This window comes from Melozone crissalis, unplaced genomic scaffold, assembly GCF_028551555.1.
Source record: "Melozone crissalis strain CALT ecotype California unplaced genomic scaffold, PUWL_Pcris_2 ptg000038l_1, whole genome shotgun sequence".
Taxonomy (NCBI): Eukaryota; Metazoa; Chordata; class Aves; order Passeriformes; family Passerellidae; genus Melozone; species Melozone crissalis.
Genome location: NW_026535816.1, coordinates 5394996 through 5414466, shown reverse-complemented (window position 1 = coordinate 5414466; position 19471 = coordinate 5394996). Strand labels below are relative to the sequence as shown.

General features: G+C 40.8%; 1 protein-coding gene across 3 annotated transcripts in view; it reads right to left on the bottom strand.

The window, feature by feature from the left end:
- The window catches only part of GALNT18 (polypeptide N-acetylgalactosaminyltransferase 18), a 217089-nt gene that overhangs the window by 103331 nt on the left and 94287 nt on the right, over window positions 1–19471 (bottom strand). For all 3 annotated transcript variants that reach the window (XM_054283714.1, XM_054283712.1, XM_054283713.1), the window contains one exon: window positions 7253–7419. In XM_054283714.1, coding sequence (XP_054139689.1) covers window positions 7253–7419 — 167 coding nt within the window. The remainder of the gene's footprint in view (window positions 1–7252; window positions 7420–19471) is intronic.

Genomic DNA, 19471 nt, shown 5'->3' with positions numbered 1-19471 from the left:
GTTAGTTGACCCAAATAATTCTTCCAGAATACTCCAAAGTGCCAGCGTGCTATCATCACCTAGAAACTGGAACTCATTCAATCTGTTTCAGGCTTTGCTATGGGCAGGAACACGAGTATGCCCACACTAAGGGCTGTGTCATGAGAGGGTGGCAGGACAGGTGTGGGCATGAAGGATAAGAGCACCCTGACAGTGCATTGCACCACTTGTTATTCAAGGACACAGAAGATGGGGAAGAGAAGTGCAGCATGAACTGGCACACTGGGATTCAAGGTAAAACAGAGCCACCATAAAAAGAGGCCAGTCCTCTCAGACTTTGTGTGCTGAATGTGACACAGGAAAAGGTATTCACCAGAGTGCTACACTGCAAGTGGATCAGGACTGAACAAGCTAAATTACCTCACAGATGGAATAAGATAAACTGACCATACATTAATTTTGGCCCCTCTTGGCTAGGGAAGATTCAATTCATAGCATTATCTGAATGCTTCAGTCATAAAGCCTGATGTCAGGAGCCTGCAATAAAAGCTCTGCCTTGCACAGCTGCCCCCTGATGTGGACAGTGGTTCTGCCATCAGCTGGCACACACGCTGAAATGTTGCTTGTTCAGCCATACCAACAGACTGAACTATGATGATTACAATAACTGTTCTGCTGAAAGGAAGAACTGCCACCTTTGGAGTACACAGAGCTTCCACAGAGGCAAATGGTCTTCACAGCACTGGAACTCTCCTAATTGCCCAGAAAAGGAAAGCTAAGGACCTTGCACTGGAGTTATAAAGGAAGGAGACTGTGATGGTTCCCAACATGAAACTCCATGCTGGTTATCACACAGCTTGCACACAGCTGTAGTGACAAGGACACAAACCCAGAGCCTTGCCTCCAGAAAGGGATGCTCTCCCTGGTCCCTCATGGGATGGAATGTGAGTCCTGGAATCTGATGGACTAGGAAGTTCAGGCATGGGGGAGTTAGGAAAGCTGCATGAAAAGTATACTTCATAATTGTTCTTAAATGAAAGCAAAAGAAAATGGAAGAACATGTATGACAAGGAGGCAATGGATAGAGAAAGGAAGAAAGCAGGAAATGATAAAAATATGCCCCAAAAAGGAAGGAACAGACTGTTACTGGGGGTGGAGGAAGGCAGGGAGGGATGATTCAGGCAGGAGTTTAATTACTGCAGCTAAAAGCAAGGGAAAGCTAAATTGTGAGATGGGGGAGATGGAGGAATGCAGTTTGTGAGAAACTGCAGTAAATACTGGGATGGAGGAAATTGTAAGAGGCACAGGTACCCTGGAATTTGAGAACATGCAAAATGGAGACCCCACCTGAAGGACACAAGCTCACAAAGAAGGATGAGTTGTAGGGATTGGGAATGAGGAAGTAAGCATTCAAAAAGAGCAGACTGCCAGGGTAGAAGGAGTACAAGGAAAGTGGCTGAGACAATAAAGACCAAGTACAAGACCATCCCTGGATGAATAGAAGAATTAACACAGGAGGAGAAAAAGGTGTGAAGAGTCACCAAAAAAAAAAAAAAACAAAAAAACAAAAAAAAAACCAAAAAACCAAACAAAAACACAAACAAATTTTAAAACAAAACAAAACCAAACCCACCCTAAACCACAAAACAAAACCCAAAAAAATCACATAGGGGGCAGAACAATTGGGACAAATGGCCTTATTCATCAGCAGTGTGCTTCTCTTCTCTGCTCTGTTTCACACTTCATTTTGATATCCCACTCCACAACCTCTCCTCTTTAAAGTGGGAATCAAATTAATTGTCACAAGGACTGACAAGTAAGAGGAGACAACAGTCCACAGCCAGTCCAGGACAGCATCTTTAGGACCCAGCATCGTCACAAAAGTCTCACAGTCCATTTACATTAGTAGTTCATATTTTTTCCCACCAGAATTCTGAACTGCATGGCCAGGACATGGATAAGAAGAACATTTTGCTCTAACTTCTGGTGGCAACTGGAACAGATGGCCAGAGGACAAGGGTTTGCCTCGGGTTATTTCCTTCTTCTGTCTTTCCAGATGCATCCACAGAAGCTGGCACACCTCACTGCAGTCCCAGCAGCAGCACACAACATGTAGCAGCAGACATATGCTCAAAGAATTGCCTTCATTAATTCAAGTTGCAGCCCTAAACATTACTAAAGTAAAATGCAGTTTGTAACAATAGCCAGTTTTTTTCTCAAATCCACAACAGGAAGAGATTTCCTGCTCTATACATAAAGATATGCTTTTTAGCATTTGATTCCTAACCAGCACTGCACAGCCCTCTTTTCATGTCAATCCCCTGTCAACCCTTCTGAGAGCTTGCTTCTGTAAAGATGTGCAATAATGATTTCAGCAACAAGGTCATTAACTAATGCAGAGAATCAATCCAGGCAGATAAAGTAAAGCCTTCCTCATGCATAAACCACAGCCCAAAAATGAATGCAGGTTTGCATAAACCTGGCCTGTTTCCTTGGTTTCAGATGTTTCTGTTTGTCTTGGCACTTTTCCAACATTCAGGTAAGGGAAGAACAAGAATCCAAACAGAGAGAAAGCAAGAGCAAAGGTTTTCCCCAGGAGATTGCTAGCAACAGGCATTTCATAGCTGTATGATCTACAATTTCAAACTACGCTATGCTATGAAATCAAACATGCATCTGAACAATAGTCTTGAGCTCATCACTGCTTTTGTAAAGGAAAAAAAAAAAAAAAATCAGACAATCTTCTATTCCCAAATATCTCTTAAGAATTACCACAGAAATATAACTTTTTAATGAAAAGCTCTGGATGCTTGTGAAAAGTTTCTTTTCAGTCAGTGTTTTGAGGACAACCTCTCACAGGTGATATGGCTGCACCTGACCCACTTTTTACCAGTCTGTGCTAATTCTCAACACTGCAAGACATAAAATTCACATCCTTTGATATCCAGCATTACCACTGCAGTTCAATAGCTGCATTCATGGAAATCTCAGGACAAAATGAAAATTATTACACTGAACATGTAAGAATATTTAATTCATAAAGTAATGCTTCAAGGAAAAGGAAGGAACCTTGCAAAATCTGAGCCTCTACTGCAATATTATTAACTGTAATGTGAAATAAAAATGTCCTAGAGCATGATAATTACTGCTATAGTATGAAATTTTGCAAGGCATGCTCTGGACACACTAATGCCCACTGCCTCCCCACGAAGCTGAACTCATCATGTCTAAAAACCACCTTTTTTAGAGAGATTTCAAATCACCTGAAAATACCTTCAAGAGGTCCTTTGTAATGCAGTGGTACTCAAAACCCAAACCAGGGCTCCAGTGGCACAGGAGGTCACCACCCTGTTCCCAGAGGGCAGGATGCCACAAACCAGGGGAAATAAAGCACAAATGCCAGTAGTTTACAGCTCAGGCAATGCTTCTAAATATGTCTCTGAGGTCTAATTAACCACCAGCAGTCATGGGTGTGGTCAATTTTTTTAAGCTTCTTCTCTGAAAATAAAAAAAAAATTCTGCTGCTTTTGAAGTAAAAAAAAAATTAAATAATTATATTGCCAAATTGTAAACTCATATGTACCTTATCTCTTCAAAGCAAACAGCACTACTGAGGAGAATGAGAAAGATTTTGATCTAGCACCTAAAATACAGTAAAACAGCTGAAATCTGTGCAGTTACTTAGTCACCAACATGACTAAGAGCCAAATGAGACACAAATAAACAACACTGATACTTTACTTGTTTTAATAAAACTTCTGTTCTCATTATACAAGACACAGGTGGTCACAGAAATGTGCCTTTTTTATCCTTCAATTAAATTAAATTCTACTACTAATGTACCTATCAGCATATATGAAACAACGCAGAGCAATCTCCATCAGAATTCCACCAGAAAAGATGGTATGGTGAAATACACACATTAAGTCATGCAAACAACTGTATTAAATAAAGAATCAAAATTTTAGGACCTACAAAATCTATTTTCTACTTTGAAATGGCACACATTGGCCTTTTCACAGTTTTCTAACTCCAAACACTTATTTTAAAAAAGGCAAACTTCACAGAGAGATTAATTGAGGTCTCCTGAAGCATAATTGGGAACTTGAAAAACTTGAGGAAAAGTCATAGATAATTTGCTTGACATCCCTTGAAGTACATGAAATAAAATGCTACAGCACATATTGCTCAAGACAAATGTACAGACTTTGGACCTATACTTGAATTAATGGTTTCTGAAATCAGCCTTCTGAAATTTAAAAAAAAAACATCTAGTTCTTGCCCTGCTCTTTTCCAAAATACAGGTCTACAGAAATTTGGGATTCATTAAAACATGCCCATCTGGACTCTGGTCTCACTTTTTCTTTCTATTCACTTCCCACAGTGTGATATTTCCTGCCTGTGAAGCCCATGGCTGTAGCACCACAAAAAAGAAATCTTGCAACAAGTTAAGAGAAGCTGCCATCCCTGGCGAATGCTGCAGAGTAAAAATACCACTTTTAATTAGGATTCTGACAGATCCCTGTGAGAAGCAGAGCTGGAGCCCACTGCAAGCACAGACCAAGTGTTTGCCCCCTCAGGTAACATTACAGGGAAACCCAGAGTAACCCACTCATCTTACAAGCAGCAACACTTGCAAGCTGAAGAGCTACTAACAAAAACACAGAATGATACTAAATATAAAGGATTCATCTCAGCAACGCTAGAAGGGAGGAAAAAATGGAAAATAGAATATTGTAAAAGGAAAAGTAAGTTTTAAAATAAATATTTCAAGATTTAAACTAATAGTGGGAAGGCCCATAAATCATCTTTACAATCTCTCCCATTCCAAACATCCATCAGCTCCAAATATATGCCCATTACCAGGTCTTCAGCATACATTATGGGATAAAGAGGACTGTAGAAATCTAATTTAATACTGCAGGGAAGAGATGCCAGAGAAAGGGTTAGAGGAGTAGCATAAAATCCTGCAGAGGATTGAATTTTTCTGTGAGACTAACTATAGCTCTGCACAGTATGATTTTGTATAAAACGACATATAACACCAAGCCAAGGCAGCCAAACCAAAGGTTACCTTCCTCTCAATTTCTGTCTCCCTGCTTGGGGCCAGGAACCCAAGGATTTAAGGCACTGGAGTGTAAGAAAGGCAAGCCTACATAAAAGGCACAGCAAATCATAAAAATATTATACAGTACAGTAATAACAAAAAAATGTGACTGGACAGGTTTTCCTGAAAGATAAAGTAGTTCCTGTGTTTTCTGTTCTATTTCAAGTATGAAATAATGAAAAATAATAATTTGGACAAGTCTGTAGAGCACAGTGCAAAGAGTGTTTGTTAGAGAGCTCATCACAGTGAGGACAGGCTCTCAGAATCACTGGTATTTGTGACATTGCTCTGCAATCTGCCCACTGCAATAACTGCCTGTAAACCATACAATATCAGACTCAAACTCTAGACGCCACTTTTTCTCCACCAGACTATTTCTCTCCTTTTATGTCTGCTTTGTGGCCACTTTGTCAATGTCCAGAGACCTCCTCAGGCCCTGCAGCACCAGCAGCTACTCAGATTCTTTGAGCTGCCATTTGAAAGGGGCAGGAGTGGATTCACACATTCACAGCCAAGCCCACCAGTCAAAGCTGTGCTTCAATGCTGTGTTCTTTCTATCAAATTGCTAGGTGTTGCACTAGGGAAAAGACAAAACTTAGGGCACAGGCCTCCACCAAGTTTTGTGTGCACTTTGAATAGTCAGGATTGCAGTTTTTCTTTCATTCATAGTCAGCAGAAGAGGATATGATGATGTGCATAGCCTGGGGTGGGGAACTTGCTTGCTTCCCAGTAAGTTTCTTCTCTGTACAAATCTGAGACACATTTGTGATCAGCAGCAAGTCACAGGATTAAGCTACAGGGATATAGCCAGATAACAGCAGTTGTGATGGCAAGGATAAGAGAAGCCCTTTGTTCAGCTTTTTCCTTCAACAAGGTAAGTTCAGATCCTCCTTGTATTTTAGCAGTTCAGAATTAACCCTCCCAGCACGGCAGAATTTTTCTTTAAGTTCAGCATTCTGTGCTTATTAAAATTTCATCATAAAGTTCCTAGAAAATAAGACTTGCAAATAGTGCCTAGCACGGCCTCACTGACAAATACCCTGGCAAGCACTGAACCATCAGAGATGGGCAGTGCAATCTTTCAGATCATGGAGAGCAACATCTGAGTACAGACAGCAGAGAAGCAGCAAGGTAAGTGGAGGAGAGGAGAACTGGAAATCTGAAGGAGAAGTCTAAGAAACACAGAAAGGCATTTTATGCACAACATGTGGAATCATACAGTGGAAGTAGAAGTGCAGAAACCATATGAGCTTGAAAAACACTCTGAAGCACTAAGAGTAAAACTTGCTAGGTCTAATCTATTGCTACATTCAAAACTCTGCCTACCAGACTGTCAGAATTCAGGACATCCCTCTGGCTGTGCTGGATTGCCAGAACCCCTGCCAGGGGGCTCAGATACCCTGGCACAGAGCCCAAGACATCTGTGACTTAGATTATGACCCATGGAAAAAATCACCAACCTTATATGAGGATCTGCAAGCCACGAAAGTCTAAGTAGAATAATACTTAGTTTGCCACAGGGTGAAAAATAGATTTTTGGGGTTTTTAGAATGGGGGTTCAGGGGTCAAGATGGAGGAATCTGGGCATGTCCAGACTTTCTCCTTCTTCTTCTTCTTGGCCTCCATCTTCTGCTGTGATGGTGGCATGTTTAGATTGGTTTGGAGTAGAAGCTCACTGTCTAACATAGGTGATAGGTATTGGGAAGGAATTGTAAACATTGTACACATAGTTCTTAGTATAAAATATAACACCGCCCTGAGAGCAGTCAGTGTGCCTCTGTCTGTCCTGCTGAATGGACCTTGGCAGGCCAGAGAAAGAATTTTATAGATAAGAAACATTAAACAACCTTGAGAACGAGAACTGAAGAGCTCTGACTCCTTCTTCGACCGCCAGGCTGGGAAAACAGACTTTCTAACACATCTTGGGGTCACTGTGAGCAGCAGAAGCCCCCAGACCAGACACCTCAAACATTCCTTCTTTTGTACACACTTTTAAACACGCCCCACTCGTGCAGAGTTCAAAACAGCCCAGCAAGAGCATGAAGAAGGGAGAAAACCCACCCATTACATCTGACAGGCCAGAAGGATGAGCAAGAGCCAGAACTCCAGGCTTCTCTGGAAGGATCCAGCCTCAGGGCAGGGAGGGGGAAGAAGGAAAGCTCTTACCATTGTTACTGTTGTCATCAACGAGGATGATCTCCTTGAGCAGATGAGCAGGGGTGCGGTCGATGGCCGAGTGGATGGAGCGCAGGATCACCGAGAGCGCCTCGTTAACGAAAATGAACACAATGCTGACCTCGGGGAGGCTCTCAGGAAACGTCAGGTTCCTGCACCTACAGGGAAAGGTTGAAGGAAAAGAAAACGTGTAAAGTTTTGGCAGTCGCAATGCAAACAAAAACTATTTCAGAGAAATCTACTCCCAGTTATAAGAACATATTAAAGATACAAAAAGAACATCCTGCTACTAAAGCTAAGACAGATGGTGCAGCCAGAAAAACCACATTAAAAAGTGGAAAACTTATCTGTAAGTACAGTCAAGGGGTTTAATCAGAAAGAAATACTCTCATAACATAGTGCATTTTTCTTTCCTTTTTCAAAAATAGATATTTCAGCCACATTCCAACCTGCTTATGGAAACAGCAGTATGGAAGTGCTGTCCACAACTTTAAAGCTCCTTAGTGTTTTATTGGGGTTTTTTCACCTCCTTCTTTCCAAAAAGGATTCAAATCTTTCAATTATACGAGTAGAAAGCTCTTTTACCACATTACCTCTTTAAACCGTGAGCAAAATATTTGCTTTTCAATAAAGCCAGAACTTGAGTAAAAGGAATTAATTATTTTCTGTGAAACTTTTAGTATTTTAATGCAATGTTTCTGATTTTTCCTCAGATTTGAAACTACTTACTAGGATGAAATCAGGCACAGGCTGACTCAAGCAGCATTTTTAGATAGATGGAAATTTGTCGATGGAAATGATTGATGTTAATGGTTTTGTCTGCTTCCTGACAACACTGAGTGGCTATCCTCTCAAGATGCCAGGGTTCACTACATCCAGGCACCCCTGAAAACTGTGGAAAGCATAACTAACAGCCAATGTTTTGCATACAGAAAGCACAGAGAGATTTATTACTTTTACATAATGCTTGAATATGACTCCTTAACTAAATCTGTTCTTCAGTTCAAAGAGAAAAGTTCTTTCAGGATTTTGTATCTTAATTGGTGTAGCAAATACACACAAAGAAGTATCACAAAAGCATTCCTCTTCATGAGCTGGATGTTGTACAAAATTTAAGTTAAATCAAGATGATCAATTTACTTCTCTGCTTTTAAGGGTTCTGGAAAAAAGTGCTTAGGACACATGACATCCAAGCCAACTGAGATAGCACAATATTCAAAATTCAGCTGATCAACCAATTTTCTTAATTCAGTCATTGGTTTGAAAGTGATGGAAATCACATTAAAGAAGCTATTTAATATTTTAGGTCCTTTTCTCTCTGTCACCATACAAAAGAGTTATAAGGACATATAAAACAGAAAATAGAGTCTAGAAAAAGTAGTGACAGTTCAAGTCTTAAAAAGTGTACAGCATATTTTTTAATAACCTGGTTCATACACCTTTTAGAGACAAATATGAAACCTCATTGTTGCAGAGATTCACAGCTTTTTGTTCCATAGCATCAGTACCAGAGGGAAATATTTAAAATGGTGTTTGGATTTACTGATTCCCACTTGTGGCTTGATCTTCTGCAGCACAAGACACCAAAACTTTCTTTCCCAAATCAGTTTGTATTTTGACTGGTGTTTTAATCCTCTATTCATTGGTAAGACAGCTTTCAGCACCAGAATGAAAAGTTTTCTTTAAAGCGTCCAGGAGCTGATTTTATGCAAAATAAAGCACTACCATAAGAGACAAGGGGAGCTGACTTTTTTTCCAGAAGAAGAGCAAGGCAGCACTGCTTTTCTCTTTTAGCCAGTAGTGCAGGAGTTAAAACCTTCAGCCAGGACAGAGGGAGCATGAGTTCAATCTTCCCTGGTCTCCCCAGAGAGCCAGCCACTAGCCAGCTTGGTATGATTATTTCCAGGCCCCCTTTTCAGGGTCATTTCACTTTCTGTGGAGCAATTAAACTAAGCTGGAGTGATACCAAGTCTCTCTGACCTTATGTTCAGGGTAAATCCCTTGGAGGAAGAACCTGCAGCACATGTTCAAATGGATGTTTATGCATTTTAAAACCTAAACTCCACTCTTCATGGCTATGTCAAATCTAAATTATAATGCCACAAAAATTCTTGTGATCACTTTTTTCTTTCTTTTGCAGGACAAAATTTATTATTTCCTTTTTACTAGCGACAATCTGCCGAAGAAACAAAGTCATTTTCACAGAGTATACAAGTCAGGTGTCAGGGCAATTTTCTATGATGCCACACAATCCCAGGATGGATGAGTTTGGAATGGGCCTCGGGAAGGCATCCTGTCCAAGCCTTCCTTCAGCAGAGTCCCCTAGAGCCAGCTGCCCAGGAACAGCATCTTCCTGCAACAGCATATTCAATATTCAGACAGGGTTGGGATGCCTCCAATGAGGGAAACTCTACAACCTGTGCTGCAGCTTGTGCCCTTTGCCTCTGGTCCTGCCTCTGGGCAGCACTGAGAAGAGCCTGGCTCTGCCCTCTTTGCAGCCTCCCTTCAGAAATTTACCTTAATTACATCCCCTCTAAGCTTCCTCTTCTTTAGGCTAAACAGTCCCAATGCTACAGACACACACTGGGGTAATCACACATCCTCTGAGCAGAGAGAGACATGGCTATCCCAGGATTCTCCTGGGAAGCTGTGAGAAAGCTCAGAGAAAGAATTAGAAAGCAATTATTATCTCTCTTTCTGTTTGTCACTGTCATATTTTCTGAAGAATTCTCTTTGCCCAGGATTCTTTTCCTGAGAAGCTGAGAAGCCTCCAAGAGAAATGAAAACAATAATTATTTAATTGCTTCTCTTTGTTTTGTTGTTTTGGAATGTGCCTTAGACATTGTTCACCAACTGGTCATTGTTTGATTGGTTTCATGTGAATTGTTTTAACTTAATCACCAATCACCATCAGCTGTGTCAGAATCTCTGAGTCAGTCACAAGTTTTTATTATTCATTCTTGTCAACCCTTCTGTCTGTATCCTCCTCTTTCTTTAGTATAGTTTTAGTATAGTATTCTTAAATATAATATCATATCATATATCGTATCATAATACATCAGCCTTCTGAGAATATAGAGTCAAATTGTCATCTCTTCCCTCATCCTGAAAACCTCACAAACGCCACAACTGTTGTTTATAGATATGGTTCTCCAAAGTGTGCTATTCATAGTTCACCAAGAGTGTAAGAGAAGATTCCTAAAAGCCAATCAGGTCTTAGGGCCACCATTGTTTCCATAAGAACTGTAGATTTCTAATAATAAAGTGCCTTTTCATGCCTCCTGATGATGGAGTCTCTGTGTTACCTTTGGCTGTCCCCAATACCCCTTTGGTGATAACACACCGGTTTCACATCTTCTAAAGGAGAAAAGATAGTTTCCACAACTGCCTCCTGTACCCCAGAGTATTTTAACCTCTGAAACTGTTCCTTAAAAGAAGATCACCTTCAGTGATGAACAAGCTCTGAAAGTCCTGCTTAAAACAATCTCTAAAAGCCCTGCCCAGATGACTGAGTAGGTGAAATAGCCATAAATTTACTTGGACTGAGCACTGTCAAACCTGAGGCAGATCTTCGACAAATGTGAGTTTTAGGGACCATCAGGTTTAACTGGCACTTCACAGAAGGATTTCCAATGTGCATATTTCATGCCCAAAGTGGCTGGGAGACCTCTTTACTTATAATCACATAATAATTCTTAAATACTAACACTCAAAGTTTTCCTAAAGATGCTAAAATTATCACAGATCTAGGTCCTTGAAGAACAGACCTGTTCATGCCAAATGGTGTGTACGCATCCAAAATTTGAAAATTTGTCTTCAGATAGACTATGAACTAGTTAACAGGTTTAAAGCTACTAAAATAATCTTCAGTATTATCCTTTGAAGAACCTACAATGCTTGTTGTTTTAGTGATGTGCTTGCAGCCAAAATGAACAAATATGAAATGGTCCAGCAAACAAATCTACAGCCAATTTATCTTTTATCTGTCTAACTTAGGCATGGTAATATTTGTTATCTTCAGCCATAACAATGCACAAAGAAGATAAAATGATACTCTAGCAAAAAGTGAAACTCTATCTGGTAAGATATGGTACCTGTTAAATAATTAGGAAAAACTGAGGGATTTTTGAAAATACTTTGAATGGCAATAAAAGTATATTGAAAATAGTTCAAAGAAGTTGCTTCCTTAAATACTGGTGGTTTTTTCTCCTCTGTCAATTAAACTGAGCTTGAGATAAATGTAAAATATAATATTGCAATCAACTAGTGACAAATTATATTCCAAAAAGGTTCTTGATGACAAAACAGCCCTCAGTACACTGCTTCCCTGCCATAAATCCATGTATAAACTGACATGCTCGAACAAAATTTCTGCTTCTGCTGAGTCTTCCATCCATTTAAAACAAACTATTTGTATTGGTTTTCCCACCTGCATTCATTTACATCTTACATATTTACAATTTTTTATCACTCTGGACAAAATTTTTTATTGCTGGCAACTTGTACAGACAAGAGCAATGGTTTCAATCCTGTGGATGCAATTTGATTCCCTTTTTGTACCACCATGTCTTAAAAGATAACTCCAGATGATTTGAGAGAACAGAATTACACTCCTGTTTTATCTAATTTCTTTGGTCTTTTCAAGAAGACTAATTTTCTAGGAGGGTTGATCCCTGAACTGAGTTCATGTTTTCTTTTTTTTTTTTTTCCCATTCAGACTCATTTACTATCTTTACTTCCAGCTTAAATTCACTTTTTGTTTCAGTGTGTGTGTACTTTTTAGAAAAACACCTTTTCCTCTCTACATAATTTTCCATATCAGCTGATGATGCTAAAAATGACCTACTTTTTTTTTTTTTCTTTTCATTTAAACAAATCAGAATTAACTCAGCCCCAGATCCTGCACGGAATGTAAAGCGCTTGTGCTTCCACTGAATTTGAAATACAGATTCCAAACGGCACTTACAGCTGCAATAGCGAGTATTGCTTCAACAAAGCTAAAAATTACAGCCAGCAAAACCCACTCCACTCAATTACACTGGGCTAATAGCACTAAAGCAGCAGTTGCCATGGTTACCAGGAATTTAGAGAAACTCCTGGTGTTCTATTTCAAGCACAGCTCTGGTAAATGGAGAGCAGCATATATTATGAAACTTCTTTCAAATATTTGTCCACAAGACAACTCTATTCCTCCATGCACTGTGATAATTCAATTTAGCCAGTCATCAGCCATTAAAATTAGTTTAGCATAACTATGCTTTAAAGCAGCAAAGCAAAATTTATTTCCTGTACTAATAACTTATCTCTGAGACTGTCTACAAATATGTACATAATTATGAACTCAAATTATTTTCTGCAAGCTTTGAAAAACTTTAACCAAGAGTATCAGATCAAACAATAGTAAACCCCCATGTTTTTGTTTAGAAAAGAAATTGTAGCATATATTCCACTTTTTTTTTTGTTTTGATGGTTTTGGGGTTTTTTTGGTTGTTTTTTTGTTTAATACAAGATGCAATCAAGATGTTACTAAAAACGTTTGGGGTTAAAGTGTTGTTTTAGGAACAACACTTTAAGGAACAAGTATATGGGAGCAAGTTTTAATTCCAGCAAGGTAAGAATTTCTCAGAAGCACAAGCAGAAACAGAATTGTACTAGTAACATTTTGTCCACAGCCAAAATGGCCAACAGAAATTCAAAATACATGGGAGTAAAACAAAACAAAACATTCTGGCATAAATGAAATAAGTAGCAGCAGAACTCTGGGAAAAGAACTGAGTATTGTAATGTCAGCAATGAAGAGAGATGGAAGACTGATTTGGTGATCAGAATCTGATTTACTGTGGGACTCAAACATTTATATACTATTTTAGGGGGGCTAGCAGTGTTTTACTACAATGATTGGGTTAATAATCACATAAACAAACTTATACATTTTAAACATCTCTTGCTTGCAGAAGTCTGATGTAATTTCCTTTTTTGGGTAAACCTGTCTGAATTAATCTTCTTGCAATCCTCAAAGCTCTGTTTGCTACTGCCAAGGCATCCTGTAATCAAATCCCTTACGTTAACTACATCCAAAGTCCATCATCTGCCTTGTGTCCCCCAACATCCCAACACTGCAAGAACTCCTGCACAACTATTTCCGTATTTATGTTTATAATTTCATTGTGTGATCATACTTAATTTTTCCTTTTGCTATGATCAGTATTTTAAGTGCTAACTGAGCTATGCTAACCAGGTTGGCATTGAACAGCATATAATAAGGTCTTTTTTTCCTGTATAAGGGTATATCACCATTAACTTGGGCTATTAGAGCAGCCTGAAGACAGCAGCAGATTTGATATCACTGCCAGTGATATTAAACACTTGTAGAGCAGCCATTTGAGGTACATCTCAACAGGAAAAGCAAGGCTGAGCTCAGAATCCCAGAAGGATTCTGCTGGGAACCAATCTCATGGCAAAGGTGAGATGAGAAAGAGAAGAATCAGAGGTAGAGAGATAAGTAAAAGAGAACAAGAAACAGGACAGCAGGAAAGATTAGGTATTTAACAAGAATGCTGAATACTCTGGAAATTTTAGAAGTTCTGTCCAAAACAATACATTATATGTACTGTATGTACTTTGTGCTCTTTTTAAATGGCTCCTTCGAAACATCAAAACCAACAAGCAATATTCATGTTCTCTTTTACCACTAGCAACAAAAGAACTTGGTCAGAAATTAATAAGGAGCCATATCCATCACTAACACAAACCCAGCAGAACAGAACTGTTTCACAGGGACATGTGGGGGCAAAGGTTTATGGAATGCAACTCTGGAGAAGCTGGCTTTTGGGGAGAAATAGAGATTACATACAAATGCCCAGCCTGAACCTCACTATTTGAAATTACTGATTTTTCTTATATCAATTTTAATAAAGGAAAAAAAATATAGAAGTCTGATGCATGCCACATCCAGGATTGTGTTTGCCACCATAAGACGAATGGACATTTTGGACAAGTGAACATACATAAAAAACCTTTTTCCTAAACCACATCACTGTCCTCAACTAGCCAATGCTTGATTTTTCTTCCTTGTAGTCCTATCTGCATTCAGGGGATCTCTTGCCTGCTCTGTTTGTGCCCACTTTATCACAAACCTAATTTTGCTGTCTTCAAGGCTTCTACCACTGTCCCTTGCCAAACTGAGCCTCTAAATAATTAGTTTAGGGGCAGTGAATTGTTTGAAAGTGCTTACAAAATAGCCAAAGCCCTTCTCTGCATCGGAAACAGGACCTCTCCTCTGCACTTTTCCAGATGACAAACTTTCAGCCAGGAAAAGGGCAAACCCACATGCTATACCATGCTATTTGACAATCTCCAAAGAGTTCAAACATCTGAGCTTTAAATGCTTCTTTTGCCTTCCACCCTTCCTGCCTTTGCTTCTTTGCTTTCTTCCAGTCAGTTACACTGACTGAAAAGGTTGCTTTGCATTTACTGGCCAGGTTTCTTTGTATCAGACAGACTGTGCAGGAGCCAGACCCTTTGAAACAGCTCCTCTGCTGGGATCCTGCTGCAAACCTTCTTTTCTGCTATGCCTCCCTTGCTCATCACATAATCAAAGAAGAATATTACCTCCCTCTCCCATGTGTGCTTCAGCACAATGGATCAGGCAACAAAAATTTACAAGCCAACAAAGTAGAATCTTAAGTACATCCACTCAAAAGGAGTTTGGGAGACAGTTTTAGGACCCCTAAATAACCTACATTGTTACAATGAATTTGTGCATGAGCTTGTTTCATTCACATTTCACTCAAAACAAGCTTTGTGGCTACTGGCTGCCCTACTAAAAGTAATGAACACAACAGAATTGTAACTAACACAGAACTATTATCCTCTGCTCCTGCATGCAGCAAGGGCAACACTACCTTCCTAAGTGCTTCCAGGCTAATTAGAGCTATTTGTCAGTCTGTGCTGTAGATAAGGCTAACAGATGCACAGAATGTGGGGGACAGCACAGCACCCAGCTTCAGCAGCACAAAGTTAGGTCCTGGCAGAGACAGTACTCCACAATAAACCCTGCACTGTCTACTGAGTATTGCAAAAACAGCCCACTTCACAGTGCAGTGATTACTTCAGGAGGCTAAAGTATCCAGGGCATCTCTTATTTGCTTCAAAGAGATTATTTTGGACTGTGCTGGGGACACCTGGTGCTAGCAGAAATGCTCACAGTGAAAAGGAGCCGAATTCAGAATGGGACAGGAGGCTCGTGGCTGCACAGAGGGTCAGAAACCACTCTGCAGTACCTAAAGCATGAGAAGGTCCTTCTGAAAGGTGTGACAACTGCCACAGCTTGACCCAACTGCGCTCTGCTGGATGTTTCCAACCAATGTGATAATCCTTTTCTAGAGAGGCCAGAGTTCAGAGGCTTGGGCAGAGTGTACTGCCCTAACTGCTAAATGTGTTCTGCTGCCTCTTCATGCCACCCACGCTGAAGGACTGCACAAGGCTGGATTTTTGCCCTCTCTTCCATCTGTGTTGCAGCTCCACAATCTCTAACTGTCCTCTTCTTTTGTCATGGCATTTAATGTTGACAATCTCAACCCTAGAGAATTCTGCATGTTATAATTTGGTGTTATTACACAAGCGGAATGGCCTTTCTCTCTGCAGAACCTTGTAAAGACACGCTGAGCTCTCCTGCTAAGATATGTAGATGTGAATTCTCAGAGCACTGCAGGCAGAAAGGTCAAAGCTAAGTCATACCAGTATGATATAAAGGACTAATATCACAATTTTGGCAGATCACTTCATTCTCCTGGTCTCATCTGGGGCTAACAATGTGTGAATTCCTTAGGTTTCAGTTCTAAATATTGTTGTCCTCCCAAATTCCTGTACTCCATGCGATAGGTTCTGAATACAGATGACAGACCAGCATCGAGCCCAGACAGAACTATGTGAGCTCTGCTCCTTTATCTACCTGTCACAAGCCTTTGCTGGGATGCCACTGCCATGCTGACTCTTGCACAATCACTGCTAAATCCAGGCTAATGAGCTTGGTTGGACCTTGGCTAACTGTGCCCAGGTACTGTGGTTATATCTGGGCTTTCATGCATTTCTAGTCAGAACAGAAACACTACAACTGACTGATTCCAGCAAAGGTGACTAACTTGGACTCCATGTCACGTGCTGTAGGCTCTCTTCACACCACACTGTCCTTGGCCTTTAGGCTGTGCTGCTTGAGCCCAGTACCTGCCCAAGGACAATTTAAATACAGTTATACAGATGTGGGAAGTGACTTCTGCACTTGGCTTAAAAACCAGGTGCTAGAAACCCCCAAAATTGATTATTACACTGGGAACATACTTTCACAGGGTAGATTTTTTTCCCCCACAACATTCACTCATGTGCTCTCACACAAATGAGAATTTGCTTGTTGGGAGCAGTAATTCTTTTTTCAACAACAGGACTTAGAGAACACCTGTAGCTCTGCACTCCACAGGGTGCTGCAGCTACAGCAAACAGTTTGCATACTGCCTAACAACACAGTTCATTTTCCTCAGGGTCAGAACTTACTACATCCCAGTGTCTGAGTCTCTGCCTGCTCCCCAGCCCAAAGGGTGCAGGGAACCTGCCTGAGCTACCATTACTAAGCCATTATTTTGTATGTATGTGTCCCTAAACACACTGTGATGTCTGTCATGTTTCTGGCAGACAGTCAGCAAAGGATCAAAAGCTGCTCAGGATTAGGCTCATGATTCCTTTCTAACTAGAGTTTCTTTTAAAATCCTGACCTTAATTTATTTTCAGCTACAGTAACATTTTCTCTCTATTTTAAATTTCTAAAACACAGCGTTATTAAAAATTTATATTTAAATCATTCAGAAGAGTAATTTCAAAAGAGCTATAAGAACAGAAACATTTCTATTACTGATGTCTAGTTAAAAAGATTTCTTTTTCCTTCAGATCAGTCTACAATTAAAAAACAAAAATGAGACTGTCCCTACAGACATTGCTAAACTGATTCAACCAAAACACAAATACAATTGCACAGACTTTGATTTCTTCAAAGTCAGTATTACAGCAAATCTGCAACAAAAATATTTCTACAATGCAGCATATAATAAAACATAGCATAGATACTGCTAAAGTGCTGCCTGGAATGGTGTTCATTTATTTTTGCTATCATCAACTTAATGTGCAGCAAAATGCACTACTGCTTTAGTTATTAAAACGTTTGGTTAGAATAAGTGCATACAATCACGTTTGATTCACCAAGTACCCAGCACATTTATTTTAATGATTTATTTTTTTAATGATCTGCAAAAACAGCAGTTTTCCCTCCACCTGCTTCTCCATCTCCAGAGCTGCTGTTTGTTCAAAGCATCAGATATATCACCAATGCTTCAAAAAGTTTGAGCACTAACTGTCTCTGTGAACAGTGCTGCCCAAACAGGCCCCAGATGCACTGAAGGGAAGGCTGTTCCCTTTTCTGCTCCCATCCAACTCCCCAAGCCATTGTGGAATAACCCTGGATGTGTTCACCCTGCCTGGCAGGCATGATTGCCAGCAGAGACCTGCCCAAGGAGGATCCCTGGGCTTTCAGTGCTTGCCTCAAAGGTGTATTTCACCACTGAAACTCACCAGCTTCACCTGCCAAGTGACCTTAATCAGGCAGTTCTGTGCTTTCAAAGAGAGCAGCTCTTATTTAGCCAATTATCTGATAAAACTGAAAACCGGCATTAAAAGGTTCTTCTTTTAGCAGAAAAAACACACCTGCTACCTAATATAAATTGTAGGTGAGATAAAGCTTCCAACAGATGCTGAAGAAATGTTCATGAATACTTAATGGGACTTTAACAGAACTGACTTTGGGCTCAGCAGTGCTTCAGAAGACAGTTAAAATGTACTGCATTCATCTGTTTGATAGAAATTACTCGTTCTGACTGTTACCTGTACCCAGACCTAGGAGGAAAGCCTTGCAGGTGGAAAAGAGCTGGAAGGCCATAGTGTGGCCCTGTAGGTGGAGAAGAACTGGAAGGCCACAGTGTGGGCCTGTGTTGCTATCATATTGTTGTTATCATATTTCTTGTTGTTACCATATTTCTAGAGTCCCATACCTCCTGGGTGGTTTTCTCACAGCTCCTCAACTCAAAGGCCATGTTTCCCCACAGCTTCTTGACTCAAAGGCCATAATCTAACACAGCTCCTGGCTGCCACAGCTCCTTGATTCAATAGCCATACTTCTCCACAGCTCTAGGCTGTCCCACAGCTCTTGGCTGTCTTATCGTCTGCAACTCTCATCCCACAGCTCTTGGCTATCTTATCTTCTGCAACTCTCAGGCAGCCTAATCTTTTGCAGAGCTCTTAGCTGCCACAGCTCTAGGCTGTCCTATCTTCCACAGCTCTTTGGCTGCCACAGCTTTAGGCTGTCCTATCTTCTATCACGTCAGGGTCACCACTTGTTTTTATCATATTTCTAGAGTCCCATACCTTCTGGGTGGTTTTCTCATGAGCAGCTCTTCACAGCAGTGTTGGTCCTGCTTCTTTGTCAGAACTCCTCCCAGGCTCTCCCCAACCAGCCAACCCACCCCCTTTTATCCCAGTTATCTTCACTAGCCACAGCTGCAGCCCAATTAAGGGCATCACAGCTGCAGCCCATTTAGAACAACTAGGATCGGGGCAAGGCCTCTTACACAATACATGTATTTTACTGAGACTCATAGGCCACCTATACAATACATAGATTTTACTATGGCTCAAAGGTCACCTATACAATACATACTAAGATTCAATGGCCACCTATAGGCCTGCAGGTGGAGGAGAGCTGGAAGGCTGAAGTGGGGCCTGCAGGTGGAGAAGAACTGGAAGGCCGCAGTGTGGGCCGACAGGTGGAAAAAAAAGGCCGCAGTGTGGGCCCACAGGGGGAGAAGAGCTGGAAGGCCGCAGTGTGGGCCCACAGGTGGAAAAGAAAGGCCACAGTGTGGGCCCACAGTTGAAGAAGAGCTGGAAGGCCATAGTGTGGCCCTGTAGGTGGAGAAGAGCTGGAAGGCCGCAGTGTGGGCCCACAGGGGGAGAAGAGCTGGAAGGCCGCAGTGTGGCCCTGCAGGGGAAGAAGAGCTGGAAGGCCACAGTGGGGCCCACAGGGGGAGAAGAGCTGGAAGGCCACCGTGTGGGCCGACAGGTGGAAAAGAAAGGCTGCAGTGTGGGCCCACAGGTGGAAAAGAGCTGGAAGGC